Raw genomic sequence first — 27015 nt, 5'->3', positions numbered from 1 at the left:
CTGAGCAGCACTGACAGAAAAGGGCAGAGGCTGCCTTGAAACCAGATCTGCAGGATGCAAAAAAATCCCATCCACTATGGTCTGGCAGAGCCGCATAGGATCCTGTCCCAGCCAAGGTATATGAGCTGAAAGCTGCCTAGCACTGACCTCTGCCAAGAACATCTCCCTTATTTCATCAACTTTCAGACCCTTCACAGGAATGCAGAAATATCAAGATCATCAGAGGGGACTGACAGAGTAACAAGAAGTAGTAAAAATACATTTAAGGTCTTTCTCTGTTTTGTTTTTTTTTTGTTGTTGTTTATTTTTTTTTTCTAGGAAAGAATCTTTCTCACTGTGTCCAACTACATTTTCACAGCAATATTTGTAGCTGAGATGACACTGAAGGTAAGTTACTGGAGAACAGCTCAGAGCCTTTTTCCAGTGTCAAACACTGTTCGTGTTTGCTCAGCACCCTTTTAAAATGTGTTCATCTTTTTGGTGTGCCAGTCCTTCCCTCTACCTTTATGAAGGCAGATACTGCCTGGGGTTCAGTCCTGTCTTGTTAGGCATAGAGGAGATGTTTATTGCAAGCATTAGATCCAGTTGGATCTTAGTATTCATGAAGGATAGCTGGCACTCAAGTATGGATTTCGTAATGATGTCAAATGTCCGTTCACTTTCTCCTGGAGCAAGAACGGAGGACATTACAACAATATTAATGACATGCTCAAAGTTGAGATAATGATTCAACAGATGTCAAAATACTTTGCAACAATCAGAAAAACTTGTTATTCCCTTCTCATATTTGGGGAAAAGCCCTAAAACTGTGTGCTGGGAGTTAAACCCCTAAAATTCATATCTGAATTTTGACCGTGATTTGGAGGATGTTAATATCTCCCCATGACCACCAATTTCTGTAGCACCCACTGTTTTTGAGAACTGCTTACAAACAAATTACCCCTTTAAGAGCCAAAGTATGGATTTGGTGCCTGACTTTACCTCCCAGGTGATCTCTGAACCGGGAGAATTTCCCCAAGCCTCTGGTATGGCAGGGAAAGATTTCCTGTGTATCCCCTACAGTGTAGCGTTACTCAGGGAGGCAGAAAAAAGGTGTTTTCCTTCACAGACATCCAGGTGAAAGGAAAAGATTATGAGATGACACTTCAGTGTCATGAAGAGTTGATAACTATTCCCCCTCCTCCCATTCTCTCCACAGTTGCCCTCTGTCAGGTAGCATAGGAGCCATTTCACCCCCTCTTCTCTCCCCTCTCTTCCAGGTGGTCTCTCTAGGCCTGTATTTTGGGGACCAGGCTTATCTCCGCAGCAGCTGGAACATCTTAGATGGCTTCTTGGTCTTCGTGTCTCTCATTGACATTGTGGTCTCAGTGGCCTCTGCTGGTGGTGCCAAAATCCTGGGCGTGCTGCGAGTGCTCCGGCTGCTGCGCACCCTCCGTCCCCTCCGGTCAGAACCCCACCGAGCCCTGCTTGGCCCCCTCCTCCCACTGGTTACCCCCAGGAGGGGTCCCAGGGTCAGACCCAGCTGTCCCAGGCAAAGTGGGGTCTTTAACAAGCAATAGGCCACAAGGAGGTTCCCCTTAGCCATATGGGTCTGATGCTGGAGGTACCTTATCAAAGAAAAAATCCATGGGAGAGAAAAGGTCTTTTGATCTTGGGGGAGGGATCTCCACTGAGGGGTCACTGCCCATGGAGACAGGAGTCTGCTGCTGCTGAAAATGCTTAGCTTAGGTCAAATTTCCCTGCCCTGTCCCTCTGTCATTGTTCCCCTTCCTTCTTTCCAGAGTCATCAGCCGAGCCCCTGGTCTGAAGCTGGTGGTGGAGACCCTCATTTCTTCCCTCAAGCCCATAGGAAACATTGTCCTCATCTGCTGTGCTTTCTTCATCATCTTTGGCATCTTGGGTGTGCAGGTAGGTTGTTACTGTCCATCAAACAGCCCTTGAGCCCCCACCCCACAGGCATCTGTACCCCCAGGTCCTATAACAGACACAGGGAGTCAAACAGAGCAGGAGAAACAGCAAAGCCAGTGAATTTTCTGTGTTTGCCTTCTTCCACAAGTCATCTCCACAATGACACGGCCTTTGGCATGCACAGACAGGTGCTCAGCAAGTGCAGGCATTGCTGGACATGAGAGACAGGAGTTAGTGCTCACACCTGGCAGCAGCTGGGTCAGGGTTTGGGTCAGTGTGATAGCGAGAGCCCAGGGTTGGCACAGCACAGGGCTCCCTGGACCCACCCGTGTCTCCCCACAAGGGCAAGCAGCTCAGTGCCTGCTCACATGAACCCTGCCACCAGTCAGCTCTCCTTCTCCCCCTCACTCTGAGCCCTAAATCCACCCACAAACTTCTTTAATTTTTTAATTTAATCCTCCTTATTTTTGGCTGTTGCATTGCAGAGGAGCAAGGGTGTGGGCGTTACTTCCATCTCAGGGAATGCGCTATACTTAGTTTGCTCTGATGCATCTGTACAAATGCACAATCCAGTACCTTCCATATGGGGAAAAGAGCCCTGGGCAGAAGAGTCACAGAAGTGCAGTGCAGCTTTATGAAAAAATATATATGAGAAGAAGAGGATGTTTCTTTCTGGTTCTTTACCCTCAGATGAGATCTTCTTTTCCCATCAGCACTTTCAGTAACTGGGAAGCAGGGAGTGAAGATTACTCTAGGGGACTGATTAGAAGATACTTTACTTTTTCCCTTTGTACCCAGAAAGGCTGCCTTAAGGGCTGTCATATGGTGGGCTTACAGTCACTGCTGCCCTGGAGCAATGGAGAAGGCTGAAAAGCCAAGTGTGAGCTTACAGGAGTGGTCTTGCCTCCTTTGCAATGATTGAGCCTGTACTGCACATTGTGTTGGTGGTGTCCCTGTCATGCTCTATGTGGCTTGCAGTCTTGCAGGCCATGCAGCATCTTGGCAGCTTCTGTAGATCCCAGGGAGCATGGGGAACCCTGTGGGGAAAGGGGATGATGGGGTCACTCCCCTCCTGCAGCTTTTCAAGGGCAAGTTCTACCACTGCCTGGGAGTCGACATCAGGAACATCACCAACCGGTCTGACTGCGTCGCAGCCAACTACAAGTGGGTGCACCACAAGTATAACTTCGACAACCTGGGACAGGTGAGTTTGCCCCCAGCTCCCCCCCTCTGATGGGAACCCAACACAGGGTTTGTCTCCTCCCCAGGGAACAGATGCAGTGCCTGGAAAGCCAGAAGGGGCAGTTATTTGGCATGCATGCCCATGCAGAAGCTGTGTCACTAGTTGGTTGGTATCAAAATGATACTTACAAGATGAGTGGGAAAGAAAAGTGGCGGCAGCAGAGAGCTTGATTTTCTCTTTTCTCCTGCCATGAAGCTGATGTTCTTCACAAACTCTCTCCTCTGGTGGGTCTGGCTGCACCCTGTCCCTGTCCTCCGTCAGGGAAAGAGCAGGTTTTGATGTGTGCAGAGACACAGGAAGAGTATTGCAGTGCTGTGTGTGTTAGAGCATAAACCCACAATAATTTTTTTCTGCCTGCCAGGTGCACCTGCTCCACATCAGTTTTGCTTTATATGTTGCAGGCTCTGATGTCCCTCTTTGTTCTGGCTTCCAAGGACGGTTGGGTCAATATTATGTATAATGGACTCGATGCTGTGGCTGTTGACCAGCAGGTACATGGACTTTCTTGTGAAAGGACCTTTTCACTTTCCTTGTGCCTGTAAGGCAGAAGCATCCTTTAACATCCTGATTCAGTACCTCCCTCAAACTAAGAGTCCCTTCCAGGCCTCTTCTGAATCCTCTGCTCACCTGTTTGCAAGGGGTCAGGTCCATGGCCTTGTCTAGTCCATGCAGGAAGGTGTAGCTGTGACTGTGCTGTGGGTGTCTGTGATTGGGTCAGTGGGCCTTTATCTATTTGTAATGAAGAAATAATAATGGCATGTGTCTTTCTGGGCATGCTGGCTCCCTCCTGACCCACTCATGGTTATTTCAATACCTTGTAAAGCAGGATCTGTTGGGCTGCCACCCACTGCATCCCTATTCTTCTACTGCTAAGACAATGTCTGCCTCTGTTCTCCTCCCACTCCAGCCAGTGATCAACAACAACCCCTGGATGCTACTCTACTTCATCTCCTTTCTCCTCATCGTCAGCTTCTTTGTGCTCAACATGTTTGTGGGGGTGGTGGTGGAGAATTTCCACAAGTGCCGGCAGCACCAGGAGGCTGAGGAGGCGCGCCGGCGGGAGGAGAAGCGCCTGCGACGCTTGGAGAAGAAGCGAAGGAGTAAGGCACAGCCTAAGTGTTTGGTTGGTTCGTAGGCCAAGGTTTTCTGAGAAAAACCTTTTCCTCTTATTTTTCTTTCCCAATGAGCTGGTCTCCAAAATCCATCGCTCGTGGCCGTGCTCTCAGCCTTCCTGCCCGCACCGCTGCTGTGTCACCACACACCTCACTGGGGTGGTCTGGGGAAGAGGGGTGGCTGAGGAGGTCTGCTAGGACTCCAGGGAAGGCACTGAGGAAGGGTTTCAGCACCCTGCTCCTCAGGAGATAACATACCAAAAACACCCCTGTGCACATGCTGACAAGCACTGTTGGCATGGGGCATGCACACATTGATGTGCTTCCTGTGCTTGGGGTCGAGTCCCACCTGGGCTTCCTGCAGCTCAGCTGGTGGTTGAAGAAGAACCTGGACAGACCATTCTTTGTGTTTAAACCCAAATCTAAATAAGAGGGGGAAAAAAAAAGAGGAAGACCCCTGTGTTTTGTGTCCCAGTGACCCCAGTGTTGCAGTGTCACTCCTTGGGTTCTAAAACCCTCTGTGGTGAAGGAAACCTATTCCTAGTGTTTCTGTCCTGTTTTGTGTTACCTTTAGATAAAAATTGCTGAAGCATACTTGCTCCTGGAAATCATCCCTACTACCCAGACTTCCATTCACAGCCTATGGGCATGCTTTCCTTTCCTCTGCTCCAGTTTTCCCCTTCTCTCCTATAACACCCCAGGGCCTCTCCTTGAACCATCTGCTCCCTTTTATCAAGAGTGATCTTAATTTGTCAAGACATGAAATGCTGATTTAGCACCATTCCTACAAACACAGTCTAACAGATTTTTTTCCTAGTATTCAGTTCTTTGTCCTTTTTCCTATATATTTTTCCCCATTTCTTCTTTTGGTGAGGTTTTTTTGGGTTTTTTGGTTGTTGTTGTTGTTTTTAATTTTTTTTCCCCTCTTCCCTATGTCCTTTAGCTATTTTTTCTGGTTTTTCTCTCTCCCAACTACATTCCAATTTTTTTCAATGCCTATCACCAAGTTTACACCTTCTCCCTCCTCAGTGTTTCTTACCCCTTTCTCTCTTTCTTCTGATTTCTTCCTAACTCTGCCCACATCCCTCTTTCCACTGAAGAGGCGCAGCGTTTGCCGTACTATGCTACTTACTGCCACATACGCCTCCTTATCCATTCGGTCTGCACCAGCCACTACCTGGACATCTTCATCACTTTCATCATCTGCCTCAACGTGGTCACTATGTCCTTGGAGCACTACAACCAACCTGTGGTGAGTGAGATCATGGACAGAAGTCCTGCCTCCAGACACTGCCATTTTGGTACAGCTCTCTGGTGACCGCTGCCCACCAGCATAAATAGGACACTTGGGTGTCTCTAAAAACTACTGTTAAAGTTTTGTAGGAATTAGTTTTGTAGTAGGCAAATTTGTGTGAAGATTTTCATGTGTATCCAGAAAGGTAGTTTCTACTCAGACACTTGTTATCCATTAAAATCCATAGAGAGAAAGTGTCTGAGCAAAAGTCAAGCCCCTAGAAAGCATGGTACAATTAAGTCTCTGTGCTTTATATTAGTAAGTGGATATGTGGGTCACCCAAATTTAGCTGCCTGCTCTGCTTTTTATTTTTCCCTTGTTCCTAATAGGAATGGTGGAAGCAGCAGTGTCCTGGGAACTTCAGGCTTTGCATCAGATTTCCAAATGTCAGCCCAATTCCCCTGCTATGTGGCCTCAGCTGAGAGAACCAGAGGGGCACCTTTTCTTCATAAGAAAAACTGCAGGGCCAAAGTGCTGAACAGAGCCTCTCTGAGCTGCAGGGTGTGGTTGCAAATACAGCACCTTGGAGGCCAAATAAGTTTTTCACTTTGCTTGGGTACAGACCATGTACCTCTCAGTGTTGCTGGCAAAGCTGCAGATTCTTTTGGCGGGAAAAATGTATCCTGCACATATCAAACGAGCCTTCTACCTCCATATGTAGATAGAGCATTCATCATGACATCTGCCCAGCAACATTCCAGTTTACTCTTCAGAAGACCCTTGGTTTAGGTGACAGCTCTGGTGTCTGAACAGAATGTCTGAGGTAACTCAGGCTTTGATCAAGGGTTGCATCTCTCCTCATTAAAATCTATTGCCAGACTCCTCCTGTTTCCTGCCCACCTTGCCCAACTGCCCAGCTCTCATCTTTCCCTAGATGGTGCCCAGTTTTATATTTCAGGAACTCTCACCTTTATCTGTTGGTGTCCTCACATCAGATCTTTGCTCCTCAACAAGTCACTAGTCTTCCTTACTCTTCAGCTCCTTTCCTTGGAACACAGCTCCACCCAAGCCTGCTGTCAGGCTCAGTTAAACAATCTTCTCAAAGCACTTCAAACCCTTCCAGTACAAAATGCCACCAAAAGCTGCCCACTGCTCACACTGGTTCTTGGTGGTCGTGAAGGGGCAGCATGTAAAAGAACCAGAAATCAAACAGCTCAGAGATGTGATGTGCTGGCACCAGACCAAGGCACGGCAGAGATGACCTGAATCCACACCCAGAGTAGCCTCTGTGCTTCACTCCTGGTTGATAGCTATGCCAATGCCGTTAACAATGTGTCACTCAGGTGGCACAGGCTACTGGCAGAAGAAAAGCCTGATGGCATTTTGTGGATTCTCTTGCAATAGCCTCCTCCTCCTGATTATGCTGAACAGTACAGAAGAAAGGAGCAGTAACTGATCCTCAGAACTGGTCCCATCTCTGATGGGCAGAGGGGCTGGCTGGTGGTTGCCCTTAGTAGGCGACCTCCACATTCAAGTAGGTAGGAAGCGTGGGGCCACTTCCCCACCCCACCACGAATATCTGGGGCAGCTTCTGCACCCAGGATGAGTTCCTGGCACTTAGGAGAGTCCCCCACACAATGGGGTTATGTGTTTGATGTTGCTTTTGCCTCAATTCTTTCCCTTCTCTTTCTGTGGCAGTCCCTGGAGACCGCCCTCAAATACTGCAACTACCTGTTCACCACTGTGTTCGTGTTTGAGGCAGTCCTCAAGCTGGTGGCATTTGGTCTGCGACGATTCTTCAAAGACAGGTGAGCAGAGGGTTGTCAGCTGTGGCTGTGGGACAGCTGGGTTTGGGGTAGAAGTTTGGGGATGGTGCCCTATTTAGACCCTGAAATGGTGGCAGAGTGCTCTGACTGCCTCCCAGTTCTGCACCGCATGGACCTCACCTCATCCTCCACAAGGTGCAATGCCTAGGCAATAGCAAGAGTTCTCCAAAAATTGCCTCTTGGTTGCAGTCTGCTGGTTAGGCTAGAAAGCAAAGGAGATGAGGTTAGAGCGAGACATTTTTTTTCCTGCCCTTGAGGCAAACTGTGAGCATGCAAAAGCAGAACACATATAGCAAAGTTGATTCAAGGTAGTAAGGCCATGAAAAGCTGAGCCCATTAGTCAAAGCGTAGTGCCATAGTAACACAGCTCCATGCTTTAAAATCAGCCTGGCTTGCCTCTGGCTGCTCAGGGTATGTGCAAAGTGAATCTCTGTTTCTCTGGAAAAGCCCATATAGGCTGACTCAGAGTGGGCCTTGAACTCATGCGTAAGGAAATGTTTAGGATGAAGTGGAGACAAGTACCTTTCTTTTTCAGGAAAATGGAAAAACTCTATCTTTGTTTATTCTGTTCAATTCTCCTAAAGGTGGAACCAGCTCGATCTGGCCATTGTGCTGCTGTCTGTCATGGGCATCACATTGGAAGAGATTGAAATCAATGCTGCTCTCCCAATTAACCCCACTATCATCCGGATCATGAGGGTGCTGCGAATCGCCCGGGGTGAGAGAGACGCTGGCCAGAGCAGGGTGCATGTGGCCATCGAGTGCAGCTTGGTGCCACGACTCATTGAGCAGTGGCTGTAAAGTTGTGAGCTTGCACAGTCCCCAGCCCTCGAGGAGCCTCTGGGGTGTCCTTCATCACATCCCAGCAGGGATTCCAGGATCTAGGATAGCCCAGAAGCTCAGGCTTTCTGGTTCCCTGGGAGATGAAACACTGGGAGGGTGGGCAGATCATGTGAGAGCTGAACCTTCTCTGTTACTCATTTCTGGGGCAACTATAGTAGTGGTGTGGGGAGCAGAGGCCACTGAACAGGTTGAAATTTGTGAGGTAAGGGGGTGGCCAAGGTGTGCCAAGAAGGCATAACAGCAATGGCTGAAGGGAGAGAAAGTGATGGAAGGAAAAATCAAAGCAGAAGGACAATTAGGACACACATTCCTGGGAAGAACCATTTGGCTGGAGTGTCCAGGTGAAGCAGAAGCAACCCAACAGACATGGGTGGCAGGAAGAAAATATTTAGTAAAAAGGATGTCAACTTGAAGAGAAGGAACAACTGGGGTTGTACCATCAAAAGCAAGAAGAGAAATGAGGGGAAAATCCAGTTTTTCTAGGGGAACGAGATACAGGACATCTGTCTTTTACTACTGTTATTAGTAAGTCACACAAAGGATGCCTCTGAGCTCAGTCTGACTGACACTTCTCTTCTGCTTGTTGTGGCAGTCCTGAAGCTACTGAAGATGGCCACAGGAATGCGAGCGCTGCTGGATACAGTTGTTCAGGCCCTGCCACAGGTAAAACATTTTCTCAAAAGACTCTCCTCTTCTGTCCCTTTTTTCAAAGAGTTGATTCTTGTGGGGTCTCAGAGGTGGTGTCTACAGTGGTGTGTAGGCAACTGCCTGCAGGTCACGTCCAAGTTCTTGTGTCATTCCTGGGGTTACAGCTCACCTCACGTCTCTCTTCTCCAGCATGTGAAAAAATAAGGCTTGACCCCTGGATAAGGGTAGGTTTCTTCCCATCATGCCTAGCTAGTGTCTAACTGTTTGCAACTAGTCCTTGGCTCCTTTCTCCCCTCTCCATAAGAAAGAAAGAATGATTGGAAGCCATTTCAGGATGAAAGGACATCTTTCCATCACTGCAGCTCTCACCCGTCCCTGAATGTGTCACCTTTTTCCTCCTTTTTCATTTGCACTCTCCTTTTCATAGCCAGTGCTTCCCCCTTCCTATTTTTTCTTCTTTCCTCCTCCTGGATCCCTTTGTGTTTCTGAGCAGCTCATGCATGAGAAGCAGTGACACGCTGTGTTGTGGCTCACACAGCCGGCAGTTAAGTGTCTGCTGCAAGACATCGAGACAGAAGGATCTCATGAGCTGTGAGTGGCAGCTGCTCCCAAACGAGATGCTGACACCATGCTTTACACAGGCTTCGAGCCCACTGTGAGCATCCTCTGTGATGGATGAGCAGTCAGGGAGTCTGGTCCCCTTCCTTTTGGGTTGTTGGGGGAGAATTGTTAAGCAAGGAGTAATGGCACCAAGTGGCTCTGCCGATCGTACATCAGACCGGTCCCTTGGCAGGCCCTGAGAAGGCAGCTCTGCTGCGTGATATCAAAATGCACAGGCATTTGTCAGTTGATTTATCAGCTAATGTGCCAGTGCTGGTGAGTGATGATGAGCTGGGAATCAATCTGAAAACAGCATGAGTAGTTACCCAGAGAATTTACTTCTGGTGTGGGTGACAATAAATGTCAATCTGAATTAGTGGAATATGATGGCACAAAAGTGAAAAGGAAACTCTGTGATCTTTTATGGATCCTGAGCTCTGTCTGGTCTTCTATGCTTTTTATTAAGCAATATTTATTTGTGATTTATTATAATAATAGTAATAACAACAATATTAATAATTAATTTGTAGGATATACAACATCATTCAGGATAGTTGTGGGCTGAGATACACTGGACAATAGAAGGAAGGGGAGATAAAGGATGGTCTTAGTGCAGGCAGATCTGGAATGTAAATTTTTATTAGTTTTTTATTAGCTCTGCTGCCACAGACTGGCTCAGTGCAGCTTCTCTGCACCTTGCTCTTTCCCTTCCAGGAGCCACAACAGACGATTTTTCTCAGGAAAGGATCTGGGACAGAGCAGGTCTTCAGATCCAGTGTCTGCATGTCTGTGGCATGTTTATTCTGAAACCCAGATAAATGCACACAGATATTAAGAAATAGTATCCAGAAACTGTTGGTAAGAGGACTCTGCAATATATTTGCACTTAAATGATGAGATTCAACTTCTACCCCCAAAATACAGATAATAAATAAGAGAGGAAGAAATATTCATATCCCTGTCATGTAGATAGAAAAACAGAGTCATCAGACAGTAAAGCGTTTTGCTCAAGATGGCAAAGAGCACAGCTGGGGCCTGTGAGTCTCTGTTTCTGGTCCTAGCCAAAAACCACAAGTATATTGTTCCACACTTTCTCATTTTTGATTTTTCCCATTTGCCTAGAGCTCCTTTGCTAACCAAGTTTGTAAGCCAGGTTTTTTGGAGGTCAGTAATACCTGCCTCAAAGCAAGCAGATATCTGAAAGTTTGGTCTCTAGGTATTCCCTGGAAGATAATAACAAGCAGTACTTAATCCCTCCAGTATCAAAGCCTATGACTTCCTATTGACTGGCTTTTGCTGCTTCCTATAACAGGTTGGCTTTGATTAATAAAGTTGTGTAGCAGGGATAAAAAAATCCCTCCATACTTATAGTTGCGTAAAAATCTGAACTTCAAGGTCTAAAATCCACCAGTTTCAGCATTAAAAGAATGAATCTAGTCTCCATATTTTATGCACCGGGTCTTTGGGGGACAATTGAATTTTCTGTAATATTATTCTCTAAGATTTATTGGCTTTGCCAAAAGAAGTAGTTTAAAATAAGCTGTCCTTTCCCTTGCACTTTCTCCTCTTCCTGACCTTTTTCTTTTTGTTCTTAGAGCACAGACTCAAATCAGGGATTTTGGCTTGCTAATGGCATACAAGGCATCTCCAGTTGTCCTGTTTCAATTCCCTTCCTGTCTTTGTTACACTGCAGCAATTCTTAATAGTGAATAGAGCTTTAATTTTAAAGAGCCCTTTGGAAATGTAGTCCTTAGCTAAGTTTTATTAACTTCCTTTTCTTAACGCCCTGTAGACACAGACCCAGCAGTGTGCTTTCACAGCATTTACTATGGTGTCTAATTTAGTCATCAGAAATAATTCCTTCCAGTGAGTATATAGGGAGCCAGGATGTGGCAGTCCAGGGGAGTGGGTGGGCTGAATCATTTATTTCTCTCCTGAATTTGGATGGCACAGCAGTTGCAATGACTAAATTAGATTCCTGAAGTGATGCTCCTAACGTAGGCCCAGTGACCACATGCATTCAGACCAGAAACTGTTTGGTGTTTCAAAAAAACCCATTAAGTCCTTAATTTTTCCATGCCTTCTCTTCCCACCTTCCTGCTCCTCCCCCAGCCCTGATGGCAACTGGATCCATCATTGAACATTTCTCAACTGTTGAGCAATTGTTTGGTTGCATTTGTATACCGGGATTTCACTTCCTTCAGACCTGGAAATGCAGAAACACTTTCTGTACAGATGAAATAGACTTTGGGATAGGCTGATGGTGCCTTTGCTTTTAGGTGGGAAACCTTGGACTCCTTTTCATGCTCCTCTTTTTCATCTACGCTGCTCTAGGAGTGGAGCTCTTTGGAAAATTGGGTAAGTCTCAAGCAGACCATGCTTCAGTGTGAGCCACAGACATGTTGGTTGGGGTTTCTCAAAATCAGAACTCTTCAATTAAGGGACTGAGTTATTTGATGCACTTCATTCTCCCTTATGCATAATTGATGTAAGAGGAATTTCCCTCTAAATTGTTATCCTAACAGGCTAACAAAATAAGAGCAGCCTCCGTTTTCTCTTACATTCTTAAACGTTTGCTTTTCCTGCACTCTGTCCCTAACATTGCATTCAAGATTACAAGAAAAAGTTTGTAAAATCTTATTTACATCTCTTGCCATGGAATATTGATCAAGAAGAAAGGCAGGACAATGACATGCTGGGAGGATCCCCCTGAGCAGCAGTTACACTGCCTGATAACCTGGAGCTGGGCCATCAGGGATTATTCCATATTGATGGCTAACAGCCAACTGTTGGGCAGGGTGCTGACACCATTCACTACCTGAGCTCTTCAGGTTGTGAGTCCATGTTGTTGGTCTCAGGGCTAGTAGTGTGTCCTCTCCTGAGTGTTGTGCCCTGCACTCCCCTTGTTTTTCAGTGTGCAACGATGAGAACCCCTGTGAGGGCATGAGCCGCCATGCCACCTTCGAGAACTTTGGGATGGCCTTCCTCACACTTTTCCAGGTGTCCACGGGTGACAACTGGAATGGGATCATGAAGGTAACTGGGACTTGGAGGCAAGGATCTCCAGTTTGTGGGGAAAGAGAAATTCTGATGTGTGGCCTGTTCAGCAGAGCTTGGGCTAGCAAAGGGAAGGGAAACAGAACACAGAAGCTGGGTTGCTGGATAAGGTCCCTGCTTGGTCCAGAGTCTCTCTCCCCACTATGGTAACTCATGCCTTGGGCTCGTCTAGTCCTGGAGACATCTGATTGAGAAAAGTGCCAATTTTCCTTGGGAGGAACAAGAAAATCATTTAGGCTGAGGGAATATCCAGTGTAGTCAGGACTGCACAGGACATGTGTGTTGGACAATGGCACTCATCTGCAGAGCTACCAGGAAAACACAAAATAAATACTTCCTTCAGAGGACATGGAGAAAGGAAAGTTCTTTCATCACAAATGGTGCTTTTGAGAATAGATGGGAGAAGGCAGTACCAGCCTGCTCATTTTTGGTCTTGTTTACATATGTACTACGGTGGGGGGGGCTACGGTGGCAGGAACATGTCATCGTCTGAAAGTTTGCTTCATATGCCTTTGGATGGTTTTTCTCTGAAGCAAACAGCATATGAACAGAGAGTATCCTAGATTCTTTGGGGAATTATGCCAAAAGACATGGGGTGACAGAAGTGTCTGCCTTGTTCTTTCCATTAGCATCAGTTTTTTTTGACAGAGAGAACAGCCAAGTTTCTGTTCTTACTTTAGTCTTTCCTTCCTTCCATGGTTCCTTCTCAATCCCAACTTCCCCTCAAGGATACCTTGCGTGACTGCAGCCACGATGACCGCAGCTGTCTCAGCAACCTGCAGTTCATCTCCCCACTGTACTTTGTCAGCTTTGTGCTCACAGCCCAGTTTGTCCTCATCAACGTGGTGGTAGCTGTGCTCATGAAACATCTCGACGACAGCAACAAGGAGGCCCAGGAGGATGCAGAGATGGATGCTGAGCTTGAGATGGAAATTACTCACGGGCTGTGCTCCCACAAGTCAGGCTCTCCAAATTCAGGACAGGGAAAAGGAGCAGGAACAGGAGGAGGTGGTGGTAGAACAGAACCCGAAGGACATCTGTGCATGAGATGTTACTCTCCAGCCCAGGTGAGTACACCTTTGAACTTACTAACCAGACTGCAGCCAGGAGCTGTGGGCATTAGCTGGGCAGCTCAGATGATTCAGGGCTTAGCAGTAGCAGAGTCTTCCACCTCAGGGTGAAAGGTTTGCTTTCAGCAGTAGACTTCTGAGTTGATAGGATCATGTAGGGACAAGGCTATGACAGCAGTGTGTCCTGTTCATTGTCATCATGGTGTAGGAACCTGAGGGCCAGCAGAGGAGGGATGGAGCAGATCAGCTAAAGGTGTGACAGGAGCAAATTTGAGAGGGGAGCTCAGGAGAAGAGTGCAGGAGAAATGGCAGATCAAGAGTGAGTGACTCCAGCAGAGCTGGAAGGGAGACGTGAGCACTGAAAGTGAGTGAAGACTGTCCCTCCTTATTATTTTTTTTTTTTTCATTGAACTCTGGCACCTTTACACACCTTGTGGAGCAAATGTTTCCCTCAGTGACCCTGTGCAAGTACCTGCAGAACAAGATGCTGCTCCAGATGAGTCAGGGTGGAGAACCCAACCCCAAATTCACATGAAACTTGAAAGCAAAAAACTCGACATTCTTAAAATGATCTCTCCCATCCTCCCCCCTTTCTTGTCCCCTAGGAGAACTTATGGCTGGACAGTGTCTCTTTAATTATTAAGGACTCCTTCGACGGGGAGTTAATGATCATCGATAACCTATCGGGCTCCGTCTTCCATCATTACTCCTCGCCGGCCATGTGCGAGAAGTGTAACCATGACAAGCAAGAGGTAACCTGCGTACGAGGATGTGTGAGGGGACTCTTCCCCCCAGACCTGCACACCCACGGGCCCGCAGGTCGTCCCATGTGTGCTCCTCGCTGTAGATTGTGTAGACAGTAGAGCTTGTGGACCTGTGTTTGTTATCTGTTGTGAAGTGCTGGTACTGCCTCTAGTACAGGCCTGCCCTCCTCAGCCACACGTGGATGTTTGAGGTGGTGGAAAAGTGAGATGTGACAGGACTCGTGTCAGGAGGGACTGAATCACCTGTAGAGAAATGACTGTGAAGGCATCCCTTGGCAGCTCTTGTTGTGTTCAATTCTGCAAGAAAAGTCTAGGTTCAGGCTCACATTGGATAGAGGACTCTAAGGATCTCACCCCAATGAGACACTCAGGAACAATTCAGTGGGAGATTTAAGCTTGTGTTTTGTCCTCATTTTAAGCACGTGCTTGCTTATTCCCTATTGAGGCCAATCAGTTAAGCACATGTTTAAATGCTTTGTTGAGTAGAGTTTTTGAGCAAGGATTGGTTTGTGTTGAAAACCAGTTAATTAGTTTGAGCAAAAATGAAATAAAAGTGAGCCCACTGAGAAAGTTTGTTAGTGACAAATGGGTTGTTGGCTAAGAGCAGGACCAAATGGCTTAGACTTGAGCTGCTAAAGTTGGTAGAGGCTCTGGAAAACTCCTTCCTAAGCAATTAGTCTTTTCAGATTGTGAAAAAATAGGAGGAGCAAAATAGTCTGGGAAGGGTTAGGTGAGTAGCAGAACTAATTTGGTTCTGAAATAATTTTATTGTATGTAGGTGCTCTGATTTTGTGTGGTCAGACTTGTAGCAGTAGTGTGGCTCTTCCGAAATTGGTACATCAGTGACAAACTTCACCCTCTCTTTCCCCGTAACTGACTGGATATGTTGTTATAGCTTATAAAGAAACAAGGGAAACTTGGGGAAGGAGCTCTTATTGGCAGATCATTCTATGCATGTTTGAAGAAAGCAATATTTTTTTTGCTCTCTGATGCCTAGTTCTGATGCTCTGGTATTTTTTCAGCTTCTCAGCTGTCTGCTTTTCCCCATTGCTTCCTTTTGAAACTATCAAAATGCAAACATTGCTGTAGTTTATCCTTATTGAGACACTTTGCAAATGAATTCTGCATTAATGCAACCAAATAACTAGTTTTCAATTAACTGCAATTTTCACTGCTTTGCTTCAAGTCTTTATGTTCAGCAATTGGTGCTCAGCTTTCTCAGCAAATGAGGTCTCAGGCAGTCCAGAATGATTGCCCCCAAGTCAAGTCATTTGCAGCTAGTTTGTTACATTTGAAAACCTCACAGATAGTCTTCAGTATCTCGCCTACGAGTGAAGACAACAACCCATTTTCTTACCTTTCCAGCAAAGAAGCTAGATTAGCAAAATCTTCAAATGCAACCCACAGCCAGAGCAAAGAATTTGATGTAATTATCACAACTGAAAAATTATTCTTAGATCATACTTTCTAATAGGTGTTATAGAGCCATAAATTACTTTCAAAAATTATATTTCAATACATCTAAAATGTGGAATTGAAAAGAACTTACCTATGCAAGAACGGGTTTAGTAATAAAATACAGATGCTTTATTTTGGATTATATGAGTCAAAATGATACCTTAGGATTTTAAGCCAGGACTGACCATGATGTTCTCGTCATATTTCAAAGTAGAAAAAAGAAATTGAGGAAATTTAAATGGTAAATCACTACATGGAGTCATAGCTAACATCACCAATGCACAGAGTCATTAAATTATACTGTACTCTGGTACATCAACATACCCAAATGAGAATTGTACACAGACTGAATTGTACACAGACAGCAATTTATATAGGCAAAACTATTTATCCAGTGCTCTTAAGTGTGTGTGTGTTAGAAAAAAACCAATATGCTTACTGTCCACCCAATCAGCCTTAAACCACCCTTCTGACAAAAATCACATATTAGGTAGAAATGTCCCCTCCAATTTCATTGGTAGTTCAATTCACCAAGATGATGAGCACAGCAGATGGACACAACATTTAATGTTAATATGTGCTAAGCTTTTTGTGTCATTGAGCAGAAGTGCTCAGTGGTTTTCCCAATTATGCTCCTGAGACTTAATTTTCAAACCAATTATTTGTACAATTAAGGATTGTTGTGATCGTGTTCCTAAAGATATATCTGCAAGTAGTTGTTTTCTAAGGGATGTGTGTGCATTGTTCAGTATCTCAGGCTGATGCTCCTGGCAGGTTTCATGGATTGGGATCTATTCAACAGCCCTTTCTTCCTCACTGCAATTAAAATTGTCTTTTTGTTCCTCATCTTTAGTCAGCAGATTTAAAAATATTCTGCTGTAAGGGAAGCTAAAAGATCAGAACCTCCTTTTTTCATGGTGCTAAACTCTTCTCTTGCCATTTCTATCCTTTCACTCTTGGGATGGTTGACAGACTTCTGTACATGGATGTCTGAAGTGTGTTTAGCCACAGTAGGAGTTTGTCAGTGAGCACCAGTGAAATATGTTTTCACACCTGCAGTTTATTTAGGTTATGACATTGTTGACTGTGGGTTTTATGTAGATCTCAGGGTGGTCAGAATTTTCAAGCAAGTGGTTCAGTGACAAAAAGACTGTTCTGGCTTTTGTTGAAATCCTTCTTTATGGATGGCAAAGGTAGTCACAGATGCTACCACATGTCATGCTCGCGTCTCTACAAGCACAGCTGTAAGGCTGCTTTGGTGTAGCAGGCACTTGGGAGAGTAAAAGATGAGTACACACATTAAGTGGCATGAATGAAGACTGTGCTTCTCTGCAGGAGTTGTTGCTGACTGGTGCCCGTGTTATTATCCCTGGCATAAGTTCATTGTGGGCTCTCTGTGCGTTCGCGCTCTGAGGAGCAGTTGTTGGTTTTGGGCTCTCTCCATGGTTGAACAGCACCATGTTCCTGTGTCAGAATGACACCTCAAATAAGGATGTCATTTGTGCACTTTATTTAAATCCAGCTTCAGGTTTCCATTCTGTTTGCTTAAAGTGCATTATCCCTCAGATGGAGACCTCTTCCGGTCTCTGGCATTGGCAGAAGCCACTAAACTTCCAGCTCGAAAGTCATCTCTCCAAATGTTTCACCTGCTGTCATGGTGCAAGAGCTGTAGCTGCCTCTTGCAAACACAAACACATGGCCAGAAGCTGTCCCGACTGAGACAACCCAGAATACAGCTCTCAAGACTTAGCTGCTGGTGGTGCAAACTTCTGGCACTCCAGAGACCAGTGACGGAAATCCAAGCACAGGAGGGACAGATTAACTGCTTAGGCTGGTAGAAAAAGATGCTTTTCAGGCATTGTGAGGAAGAGTTGTCAAGCAGAGGGGATTTAAAAGCTTGGAGGAAAAAGGATGGGAGAGGGGCATATGTGGTATGAAACAGGCCAAAAGATGAAGCAAGGTCAGGCATGGGACTGGAGCAGAGCTGAAGCACAAGAATGAGAGAAATGCAATGGTCAGACTTGCTTTCAGAAAGCAGGAGAGCTCAAGTGTGGGTGTGTGGGAGGGGGCTGAGTTCAGAGATGGAGAACAGAATGGAAGATGGTGTTAGGTAAGATCTTGGGTAGGTTAGAGGAGAGGGGAAAGGCAAGATGCAGGAAAGCTGGAGAGGAACAGGGTTTCAGTAATGAAGGTAAGAGAATATGAAAAGCATGATACTGGCATGGATTGCAAAAGGCATGACTTTCCTTGGAATGAAAGCACCTTCATGTTTAAGCAGGGCTGTCTGTGGTGCCTTCAGAAAGAAGGGTCCACTCCTTATCCCTCAGCAGAGCCAGCTGCCCTGTCACCAGCCTGAGGGACCCCTCTGCCTGCCTGGCTTTATTTGCAGGGCCTTGGGCCAGCTGTACCGCTCTGACAGACACAGGACTCGTTCCTCCAATTCTGGCACTAGAGGAGCATGGACTGGTAGCAGCCTGCTTGCAGATCATATATCCAACCTTTCTTTAAAAGTGAATTCTCCTGCCCAGCCCAGTTCTGGGTTAGGCAGCTCCTGATATATCCAAGGAATATAACCTAAAATTGATTTTGGGTCTACAGGCTCTCACTTATCCACCATCAACAGTGTGACTGCTTGAAATGTGGATTCCAGGCATGACCTGTGACAGCTCCTTTCCCTTCCTGCAGGTCCAGCTGGCTGAAATGGAAGCATTATCCCTCAACTCAGACAAGTCCTCTTCCATCCTTCTAGGAGATGAGTCAGACAATCAAAACACTGCTCAGCTGAATCCTAAGGAGATCAAGGTTAGCCTCAGTCAGCCATGGGCATCCTACACCCTGTGCTGTACTTATGCCCCTGCTCATTTCAGGTGTTCTGTATTCATCCAGGTGTCCCTGCTGAGCAATATAATTCTGGTCATTTTTCAAGAGCTTCTCCATAGAGACATACTGTGGAGTAGGATTTGAGGAGAACAAAAGAATACATGTATTTGAAAGTTCTCTTCACTACTGTTAGTAACTTCCTCTGAATTAGTCAAAAGGCGATTTGGGCTGGAAAATTGAGCATCTCTTAGCTAGGTTGAAGTTATTATCAGAATCTTCTTCTTGAGGCTTTGAAAAGTCTGCTTGATCATCTTCCATTAAATTTCACTTTGTCCTCGCTTATTTTTTCCAGCAGGACGGCCAGGACAACCCTGACTCCACTGGGGCAGGCAATATGGGGGAATGCCTGCTTCCAGCATCCAGTGAGGATGGCTCTACAAACCCAGAGAGTTACCTGTGTGAAATGGAGAACACGCCTTTCGACTCAGTTCAGTCTTGGCTAAAGCATGAAAGTAGCAAAGGTGAGCAAGGCTCTCATTCTCCAGGTCTGCTGAAACTGTGGGTTGGCTCAGCTCTGTTTCTCTCCTGCTTTCCCTCTGCCAGGGGGAGAGATAATGTGATTTGGGGTTACACTAACCAAGAATTAGCTTTCAGCTTGCTAATTTGCTTCAGGAATGGGGGGAGGAGCAGTTCCTTCATTTTTGTTGCTAGTTTTTATATCTTCCCTCAGACATGACTCTGTGCAATACTGTGAAAGTGCTGATCTCCATTTGCAGCAGTGCACAGTCAGAAGAGAGTGGGGACAGATTCTCCTGACATGCCAGCTGGATGAACTGTGCTCACTCAGCACAGAAAAACTCTGCTGCCCCCTGAGACCAAGTAAAGGTTCAGGGAACACATAACACACGTCTGCCCTTGGTGGAAGTGCTCCAGTTCTACTCTTGAGCATGCCCTGGTGCCCTGTGGTCCCCAGCTTTCCCAAACCACCATTTAATTTATCTCCCTTCATCCCTTGCCTTGCAGGATCTGGGATGGATGTCCTCTGGCAGCAATACATACTTGAATCAAGGCAATATAGCTCAGCATTTCTCTGTGAGAGCAACAGCAGAGCTGGCCTGTTACCTTAGCGCTCTGAGCTGTTTTAGGCCTTCCTGATCTGGTGCAGGTTTTTGTGCAAAAAGTGGGATCCTTAGTCTGAACACCAGACTGAGGCTTCTTGGCCAGGAGTGCATGTTCCTGAATATCCTTTGTTCACTGGACCTGAGACTTTGCTCAGTGTAATAGCAGCAAAGGCACAGAATAAAATCAGAGGACTCAACGTTTTTTTTTCCTCTATTTCTGTTCTCTTCCCTTTTCTTTTGATGCTGTCAGTCCCTCCCAGCCCCTTCTCTCCAGGTGCATCTTCCCCTCTGTTACCTGTGCCAACAGAATTTTTCCACCCAGCCATCTCTGCCACCCAAACAGGGCCTGAGGAAGTCTCATGTCCACACAACCTTCCTAAGATCTCTCTGCAAGGCTCTTGGGCATCACTGAGATCTCCAGGTGTGAACTGCTCACTTCTCCATCAGGTGAGGAACCCTGCTCCTGTCTGCTAGGAAAACTCAATTTTCACATCCCACCCAAACAGAGGGGGCTGAAGAAGGAGGAGGGCAGAGGAAGGAGAGAGGCAGCTGTGCTCTTGGGCTGGGTAGCCTGGATAACCTGGGTCTGTAGGAGGAGCACAGTGGACTGCAGAATGCAGAAGGGTAGGGGAGGAGAGAGGGTAGTACAGCAAAGTGGTCTTGGATAGCTCTCACCCCATGAAGTCATTTGTTCTTCTGCTTTGGATCAACAAATAGTTTGACAGCTGCAGTGGGCCCCACATGAAGATGAAATCACATCACTCTGTAGCTCCCCCCTGGCTCCCTGGCACTGGGTGTGCTGCAGACACCTGTGTGCACAGCAGCCATGGTGTGGGCCAGGGAGGTGACAGCTGCACAGCCTCCTCAGGTCCCCTTAACACTGTGACTCCAAATCATGTCCTCTCTTGGAACAGGCTTCTTCCCACCTGCATCCTCCACATCCCTGAGTGCCCATCCACACACTGTATCCCTAAGCTCACTGTTTTGCACTGCCCACTTAACTCTCACGTCCCAGAAAGGTGCCATCTCTTTCTGAAAAGGCAGCTATTTCTCACTAACAAAAGAGAAGAATAAAAGCACTGGGAGGATGTCAGGTGTCTCTGAAGTGCAGAAGATGCAGAGATTAAAGCCCAGTAGAAATCCCTGTTATTGTTCTTGGAAGATACTCCATGAACAGGGGCACTCTGTTCCAGACAAACTGAAAAAATAAAATCAGGTGTTATTCAGCTATATATGACAGACACTGTTGGCACAATGCAAATGTGTATAAATTCACCAGGGATAAATTTAGCCTTGGTCTGAGATTGAGTTGTTGCAGTCTTGAAACCTCTGCTAAAATTGACACAAAAGAGGTAGAGCCCTGGAGCTGGCACACCACTGGGACAAAAGTACTGAATTGTTGTAAAGGAGAAATTAGTAAACTTCTGATTATTTGACACAGACTGTGTTGAATATCTATGGAGACTGCTTCAGGAGACAGCTTCCAGTCCTACATGCATCAATCCCAGTTCAGTGTCCCAGTGATGGATCACACAGTGCAGACCAATTTCCTAGAAACAACTAAAATGCAGCTTAACTAGACGAGCCCTGATACAAGGAAATTAAGGCTGTTTCCTCTTCCTGCTGGAAGGGGACTGCACCTTTGTACCCTAAATGCAAGGGTAGCTCCTGCTTTTCTCTCCCCAGATATTGCTGATTTTTTTAAATGAGAGGAGGTCTGCACAGAAGCTCCTTGATTCCTGTGCAGCTGATAGATGTGTCCCCATGTGTGTGGCAGGTTTATAGGCAAGCCGTGAGTGAGGACCCACAGGGAACCTTTGCTCTGGTGCCTCCTGGACCATCAGTGCTCAGGGAGAGCACAGTGATGGGTACTGCAGGGCTCAGACACAGCACCCCTTCCCTTTGGTGGAGCACTTCTTGTGGGAGGGTAGATTCACCCTGAATCCTTTCCTCTTCCTTGCCCAGAAAGAAATCCCACGGCAGGCAGCACGGCTAGTGCTTTGAAGCACTGGTTGGTTTATGGCTCCCTTCCCACGCAAAGAAGAGAGGAATGGAGTTTTCCCCTTTCTGTAATGGTGGCTTATTTCATACCCCTAAGTAGCCCCAAACCAAGAAGGCAAAGTCTCTTGCCCATCTCCTTCCTGAGCACTGTGTTTTCGTGCTCCGCTCCCCAGCCCCCGGAAAGCGACACGTCGCTGGACAGCCGGAGCAGCAGCTCGGCCGGCAGCCTGCAGACCACGCTGGAGGACACCAGCCTCAACCTCAGCGACTCTCCGCACTGCGCCCTGGCCCTGCCGGTGGCCCTGTGCCCCGTGCCGGCGCCGGGCACCCAAAGACCCCTGGCAGCGGCCCTGTCCCCCGCCTCCCGCCGCCGGAGCCTGCGGGGCCGCGGGCTCTTCAACCTGCGGAGCCTGTGCCGCCACCAGCGCAGCCACAGCAGCGGCGGCAGCACCAGCCCCGGCTGCACCCACCACGACTCCATGGACCCTTCGGACGAGGAGGGGGCGGGCAGCAGCCTGCGCGGCGGGGGCAACAACAGCGAGCCCTCGGAGACGCTCAGCAGCCTCTCGCTGACCTCGCTCTTCTCGCCGCCGCCGCCGGCGCTGAGGCTGGTGAAGAAGTGCAGCAGCACCAGCAGCCTGCAGGCCAGCCCCTCGCCCCGCCGCCCCGCCGCCCACCACGCCAAGCCCTTCTACACCGTCGACCCTCGGGGCTTCCTCTCGATGCCCTCCTGGGTGACGGACTTCTGCAAGGACACCCCCTCGGCCAGGGAAGGAGAGGAGCCGGGTGGCCCCGGCAGACTGGGGACAGGGGGCCGCAGCTCCCCGCTCCCTTCCGAGCTGGAGCTGGGGGACGGAGTCAGCAAGAGGAACAGATGAGGGTCCCTGAGGTGCAGGGAGGGAGCATTCGGCCGCTGGCATGGGGAGCATGTTTCACTAGCTTCTCCTTGGCAGCAATTCCAAAGGATTTGCAAGAAAAAGAAAACAGGCAAACAAAAATTATAAATATATATATATATACGTAAATATATATATATATATATATATAGATATATATATATAAAATAAATATTCTGGTACCGTACCTCAGAGGTGTGGGAGAGTGCAAGCAATACGGGAACAGTCCTGCCTGAGGGCAAGACCTGGGCCATGACCCCAGAGACTATAGTGACAAGAAAAGGCCATGGGGCTGGCAGGGACAGGACCCTCCAGCCAGGTGACTGCTATGTGGCAGCTGTTCAGTTATATACATATACATATATAGAGAGATCGATTTATTTATTTTTTTTACTGAGAGATTATGATTTTCAGAAAGTGCTAAGGAGGAACAAGAGAATGGGGAGCCTGAGGGAGCTGCTACACCAAACCATGAGAGTGGGGTGAAGGGAAGCAGGGTAAGCGGCAAGAGAAGAGCATCTGGGGCTTGCCTGGTGTGTTTCTGGGAACTTCGTTATTGTCCATGCTTCCATTTCCAAGGTTAAAAATTGTGGGCCAGATCTTCAGGATGAGTGTAAATTGGCAAAACATGCTGTTGGTGTAAAGCAGCAGAGGTCTGGCTTGAGGTGAATTCATGCTGATTTACAGCAGGTGAAAATCTGGCCCCAGCAACAGAGAAAAGCAAATAGCCATGGACCACAGGGAAACGTTTTGAGGTGAAAAGCCTTGCTTTGAAGGGAATGTGTGAACACAGCGGGCATGCTCATAGAAGGAGGGATGGAGGCTACATGGCTTATTTTTGTTGTTGTTTTGTGGATTTGGTTTTTTCATTTTCTAAAGAAAGAAAACTACAAAGGGAAAAAATTACAAGGCTCATGGGGATATTTGGAGTGGGAAAAGTAGGCTGGAAGGGAAGGGGGAGGTAAAAAGGGGAGAGGATATTGAACTTTTCCCCCTTTTATTTGCAGTAATTGTGATATTTTATTTTAGAAGCCCAAAGGTGCAAAAATTATCCCTAGAGAAACCTATCTGTTATTTTTGTATCTATAGTTATATATATTAAAAAAGTAGAAAACCTAGAATATTAGAAAAGACATAAAAGCAAAGGGGGCTTCAACAACACAAAACACAGTCAGTCCCTTGACTGAGGGCTAACCCTGTTCCAAGTTCCAGTGGGAAGACCCTGCAAGGACATCCTCAGCTCGGTGGTGGTTGTCTCCTCCCTAGCGTCATCCTCTGGCATTTTCCTGGTTTGCATCAGTGTAGCTGGGATCAGAGTCCTAATCAGTGCCAGCCATGGGCATGGAGAGCAGCGAATATTGATTGGGGAGTGTGTGTGTGTTTGTGTGTGCATGCCATTGTGAGGATGCTGATGTATGCTGTGCCCAGGCCAACTGGCTCACCAGCTGGAGAGATGGGTGAGAGGGACAAGGAGAGCTGCAGCTCTCCTTGTCTCTGCTTTGCAGGGCAGTGGGAGTGGGGAAGATTGTGGAGAGTGAGGGCAGAGCGACCCCTCAAACCATGACCTGCCTCAGGATCCAGGATTCTGTTCAGCATCATCCTCTCCCAGTGTGGTTGCAACAAGGCTTCCAGAGTCTGCAGCCCTCCTTGCTTTTCCAGTGGTACAACTGCACAAGTCTCCTTCCTGGCAGGGCCAGCCTGGATCTCCTCCTGAAGCAACTCTAAGGCTTTGTGCCCTTCCCAGATTTGCAAGTGGGTAGGAAAACCAACCACCCAAGGGGAACAAAGGATTTTGGATGTCATGTCCCACCCCAGGGATATTCCACTCAGGTGTGTCAGAGAAGACAGACTGGGAAGGGCAGCAGGGAGATGATAGCAGCCTAATGGAGACAAATGTTTAGAGTACTGAGGAGAAGGAGCAGGGCTCCCTGTGCCATTTTTTTCCATCAGACCAAGAGGGCCTCTGCAGCCCTCCCAGAGGTCTCCCAGCTGGCATGTGAAGCATTGTGAAGAGGGCAGCACAAAAGATATTCTGATTTTATTGTGACCTGTCTGACTTTAAAGCAGCTGCTGCATCTTACAAACCAGGGTTGTAAACAGTGAGCACATCACTTGGGACCAGCAGCCAGGAAAAGGATGATTACTGTGGGGACTTAATTCATTTGCTCTGTTGCAAGTGTGCGTGCTGACTGCAGGGAGGTCAGACCTGTGAGTAGGGGACAGGAGAGCCTGGGTCCTTGTCCTTGCAGAAAGATGCAAATACAGATTTATTAAAGCAATAATAAGGGTCTTTAAATGCTTTTTTTGCACTGGTGGTTCTTTGAGTGAGTTGGCCCTGCTCGCACAACACATGGTTTCACATCCTCAGGGAAGGAAGTCAGTCCCTAAATGGCTGAACCCTGAACTTGGGTTGCACAAGGCTTCGACCCAAACCCAGAGCTGCTTTGAAGCCAGAGGCAGGGTTTACCAGAAAACCCAGAGTTGAAACCCATCCAAACCCCAGACACTTCAATGCACAGAATGCTCCTTGGAAGTTTGTCATAAGAGAACACAGAAGTGGGACTCTAAGCTGTCCTGGCAGTTGTATGGGCTGTGAAATGTCTCAACTGAGCAATGGGAGAGACATTAGAGATTGGTAGAGTGCTAGAAATTACCCCAACATTTGATCATGAGAGAAACATGGCCTGCACTTGGGATAGCTGGGAGGGAAGAAGGATAAAAAGATGGTGGTGGTGACCTCATGGGGTGACTGCAGCCCCTTGGATGGATACCTCTGGGCTTATTCCTAGTTGTCCCTGGAAGTGACATCTTTGTTTCTCCTGTGGTTTGGGGTTTATGGCAGTCCTTCTGCTCTGCAGGATGTCTCCCCTTCATGTCCCAGCAGGGTCATGCCACCTCACCCACCTCCTTGCAAAAGGGCTTTCACCCTCCCCTCTATGACTGGAGCAAAAGGCTTCTGGCTTAGGAAGGAGGTTGCCATGGAAACAGAAGGCTAGATTATCCTTAAAGAATATTTTGTCTCTTTCTTTTAATTATTTACTAACTGTTTCAAAGAAGCAGAAAACATCTATACTTCCCAAAGAGGAGGCAGAACACTAAGCCCCAGCAAGAACTTTGTGGTTTTTCCTGGGGATTTCTGCAGTGCTTCAGGTTGTGCAGCTTCTCCTGGCGAGAGCTGCCTTTCCCAGCTTTGCCTGCCTGCCTGCACACAAAACCTCTGTCATCACCCACCCACCTCCCAGACAACACCTGAGGGCACTTTAGGATTTGCCCAGCATCTATTCAGCCTCTAATACTCCCCACTTCCCACAAGGGACTGTACTACAGGCAATTCCTGCCACGGTGCTCTCTGCTGTCATTAGCCTGATATTGCTCTCTTTTGTTCATTTGGAGTTTAGGGGGTTTTTTTTGTTTTGTTTTGGAGGTTTTTTGTGAGGCCTGTGTAAAGGACTGCACACCACCAGCCCTCTGTGAAATTCTTATGAGCTGAGCAGGACTTGGTGGGAGGGGAGGAACTGAAAACATTATTGAGCAGGAAAATAATTTTTGAAATAGAAGAAACATAAAGCAGAAAACCTTGAAGCGTTACAAGGAATTTTGTATTTTTCCCACCAAAATGGTTCTCACATTCAAAATGCTTCCAAAGGGCATCACACAGGTATTGTGGCCTGGTTGGCCTCTTGTGACTGAATCCTCAAGACCCCAGGCCAGCTGTCCACCTGATGAGGCACTGAAGATGGGTCCCGGGCAGTGAGGTGCCTGCAGGAAATATGCCCTGCACACCCACTGTACAATGAGAGCAAAACTTGTCCTTACACTGGGTCAGAAACAGAGATTTATTTTTAGCCAATGTAACTAAAAACTCAACATTTATTATGGAAGATATGGAGGTAAGTGGCTTGGGTTCACTTGGGTTCATCACAAGAATTTCACAGAGGAGGAAAAGTTAAACCCTCTGGATTTTTTAAATAGCTGTGATACAAAACACAGTGAACCTCATAGGAAGAGCTTGGTACCTTGCAAAGTCAGGCACCTGAATGTCTGCCACCCAGTTCAGTTTATCTGTATGTGACCTGACTTTCCAAGTGCCTCCCTTCCCTGTTCTTCACGAATACTTTATGAGATCTGCCTTGCTTCTCCTTTTTTCCATGTTGTTTTTGTTCCTTGCTAGGGACTGGTTTCCAGTAGGAACTCACTATCTCCATATCTTTGAGTTATCACTCATTTCTTCCACCTCATTTAGATATATATATATTTCTTCTCTAGCACTTTTCCCTTCTTCTGCATATTTCCAAGCCCTGTTTACATTTCCTGAGATCCTGCCACACAGGAGCTGGAGCTGGCAATCTGCTATCCAATATTTATGCCTCCCAGCCACTTCTAGAGCAGATGTGCTCAGTTTACAGAGAAGGAG

General features: G+C 47.0%; 1 protein-coding gene across 5 annotated transcripts in view; it reads left to right on the top strand.

Moving 5' to 3' along the window:
* The window catches only part of CACNA1I (calcium voltage-gated channel subunit alpha1 I), a 164560-nt gene extending 140520 nt beyond the window's left edge, over positions 1 to 24040 (top strand). For 2 of the 5 annotated variants that reach the window (XM_054270675.1, XM_054270665.1), the window contains 18 exons: positions 319 to 387; positions 1260 to 1444; positions 1782 to 1908; positions 2987 to 3112; positions 3553 to 3642; positions 4059 to 4251; positions 5364 to 5515; positions 7196 to 7305; positions 7908 to 8041; positions 8759 to 8829; positions 11694 to 11772; positions 12329 to 12450; positions 13200 to 13538; positions 14147 to 14293; positions 18449 to 18565; positions 18936 to 19104; positions 19955 to 20151; positions 21879 to 24040. In XM_054270675.1, the coding sequence (XP_054126650.1) occupies positions 319 to 387; positions 1260 to 1444; positions 1782 to 1908; positions 2987 to 3112; positions 3553 to 3642; positions 4059 to 4251; positions 5364 to 5515; positions 7196 to 7305; positions 7908 to 8041; positions 8759 to 8829; positions 11694 to 11772; positions 12329 to 12450; positions 13200 to 13538; positions 14147 to 14293; positions 18449 to 18565; positions 18936 to 19104; positions 19955 to 20151; positions 21879 to 22583 (3132 nt within the window). In that variant the 3' untranslated portion in view covers positions 22584 to 24040. The remainder of the gene's footprint in view (positions 1 to 318; positions 388 to 1259; positions 1445 to 1781; positions 1909 to 2986; positions 3113 to 3552; positions 3643 to 4058; positions 4252 to 5363; positions 5516 to 7195; positions 7306 to 7907; positions 8042 to 8758; positions 8830 to 11693; positions 11773 to 12328; positions 12451 to 13199; positions 13539 to 14146; positions 14294 to 18448; positions 18566 to 18935; positions 19105 to 19954; positions 20152 to 21878) is intronic. The other 3 variants (XM_054270684.1, XM_054270693.1, XM_054270703.1) reach the window with 3 other exon arrangements.
* Positions 24041 to 27015: the final 2975 nt, after the last annotated feature.

Source organism: Melozone crissalis, unplaced genomic scaffold (genome assembly GCF_028551555.1).
Source record: "Melozone crissalis strain CALT ecotype California unplaced genomic scaffold, PUWL_Pcris_2 ptg000004l_1, whole genome shotgun sequence".
Taxonomy (NCBI): Eukaryota; Metazoa; Chordata; class Aves; order Passeriformes; family Passerellidae; genus Melozone; species Melozone crissalis.
Note: the sequence above shows the minus strand (reverse complement) of the source record. Positions and strands in the feature narration are given on the sequence as shown.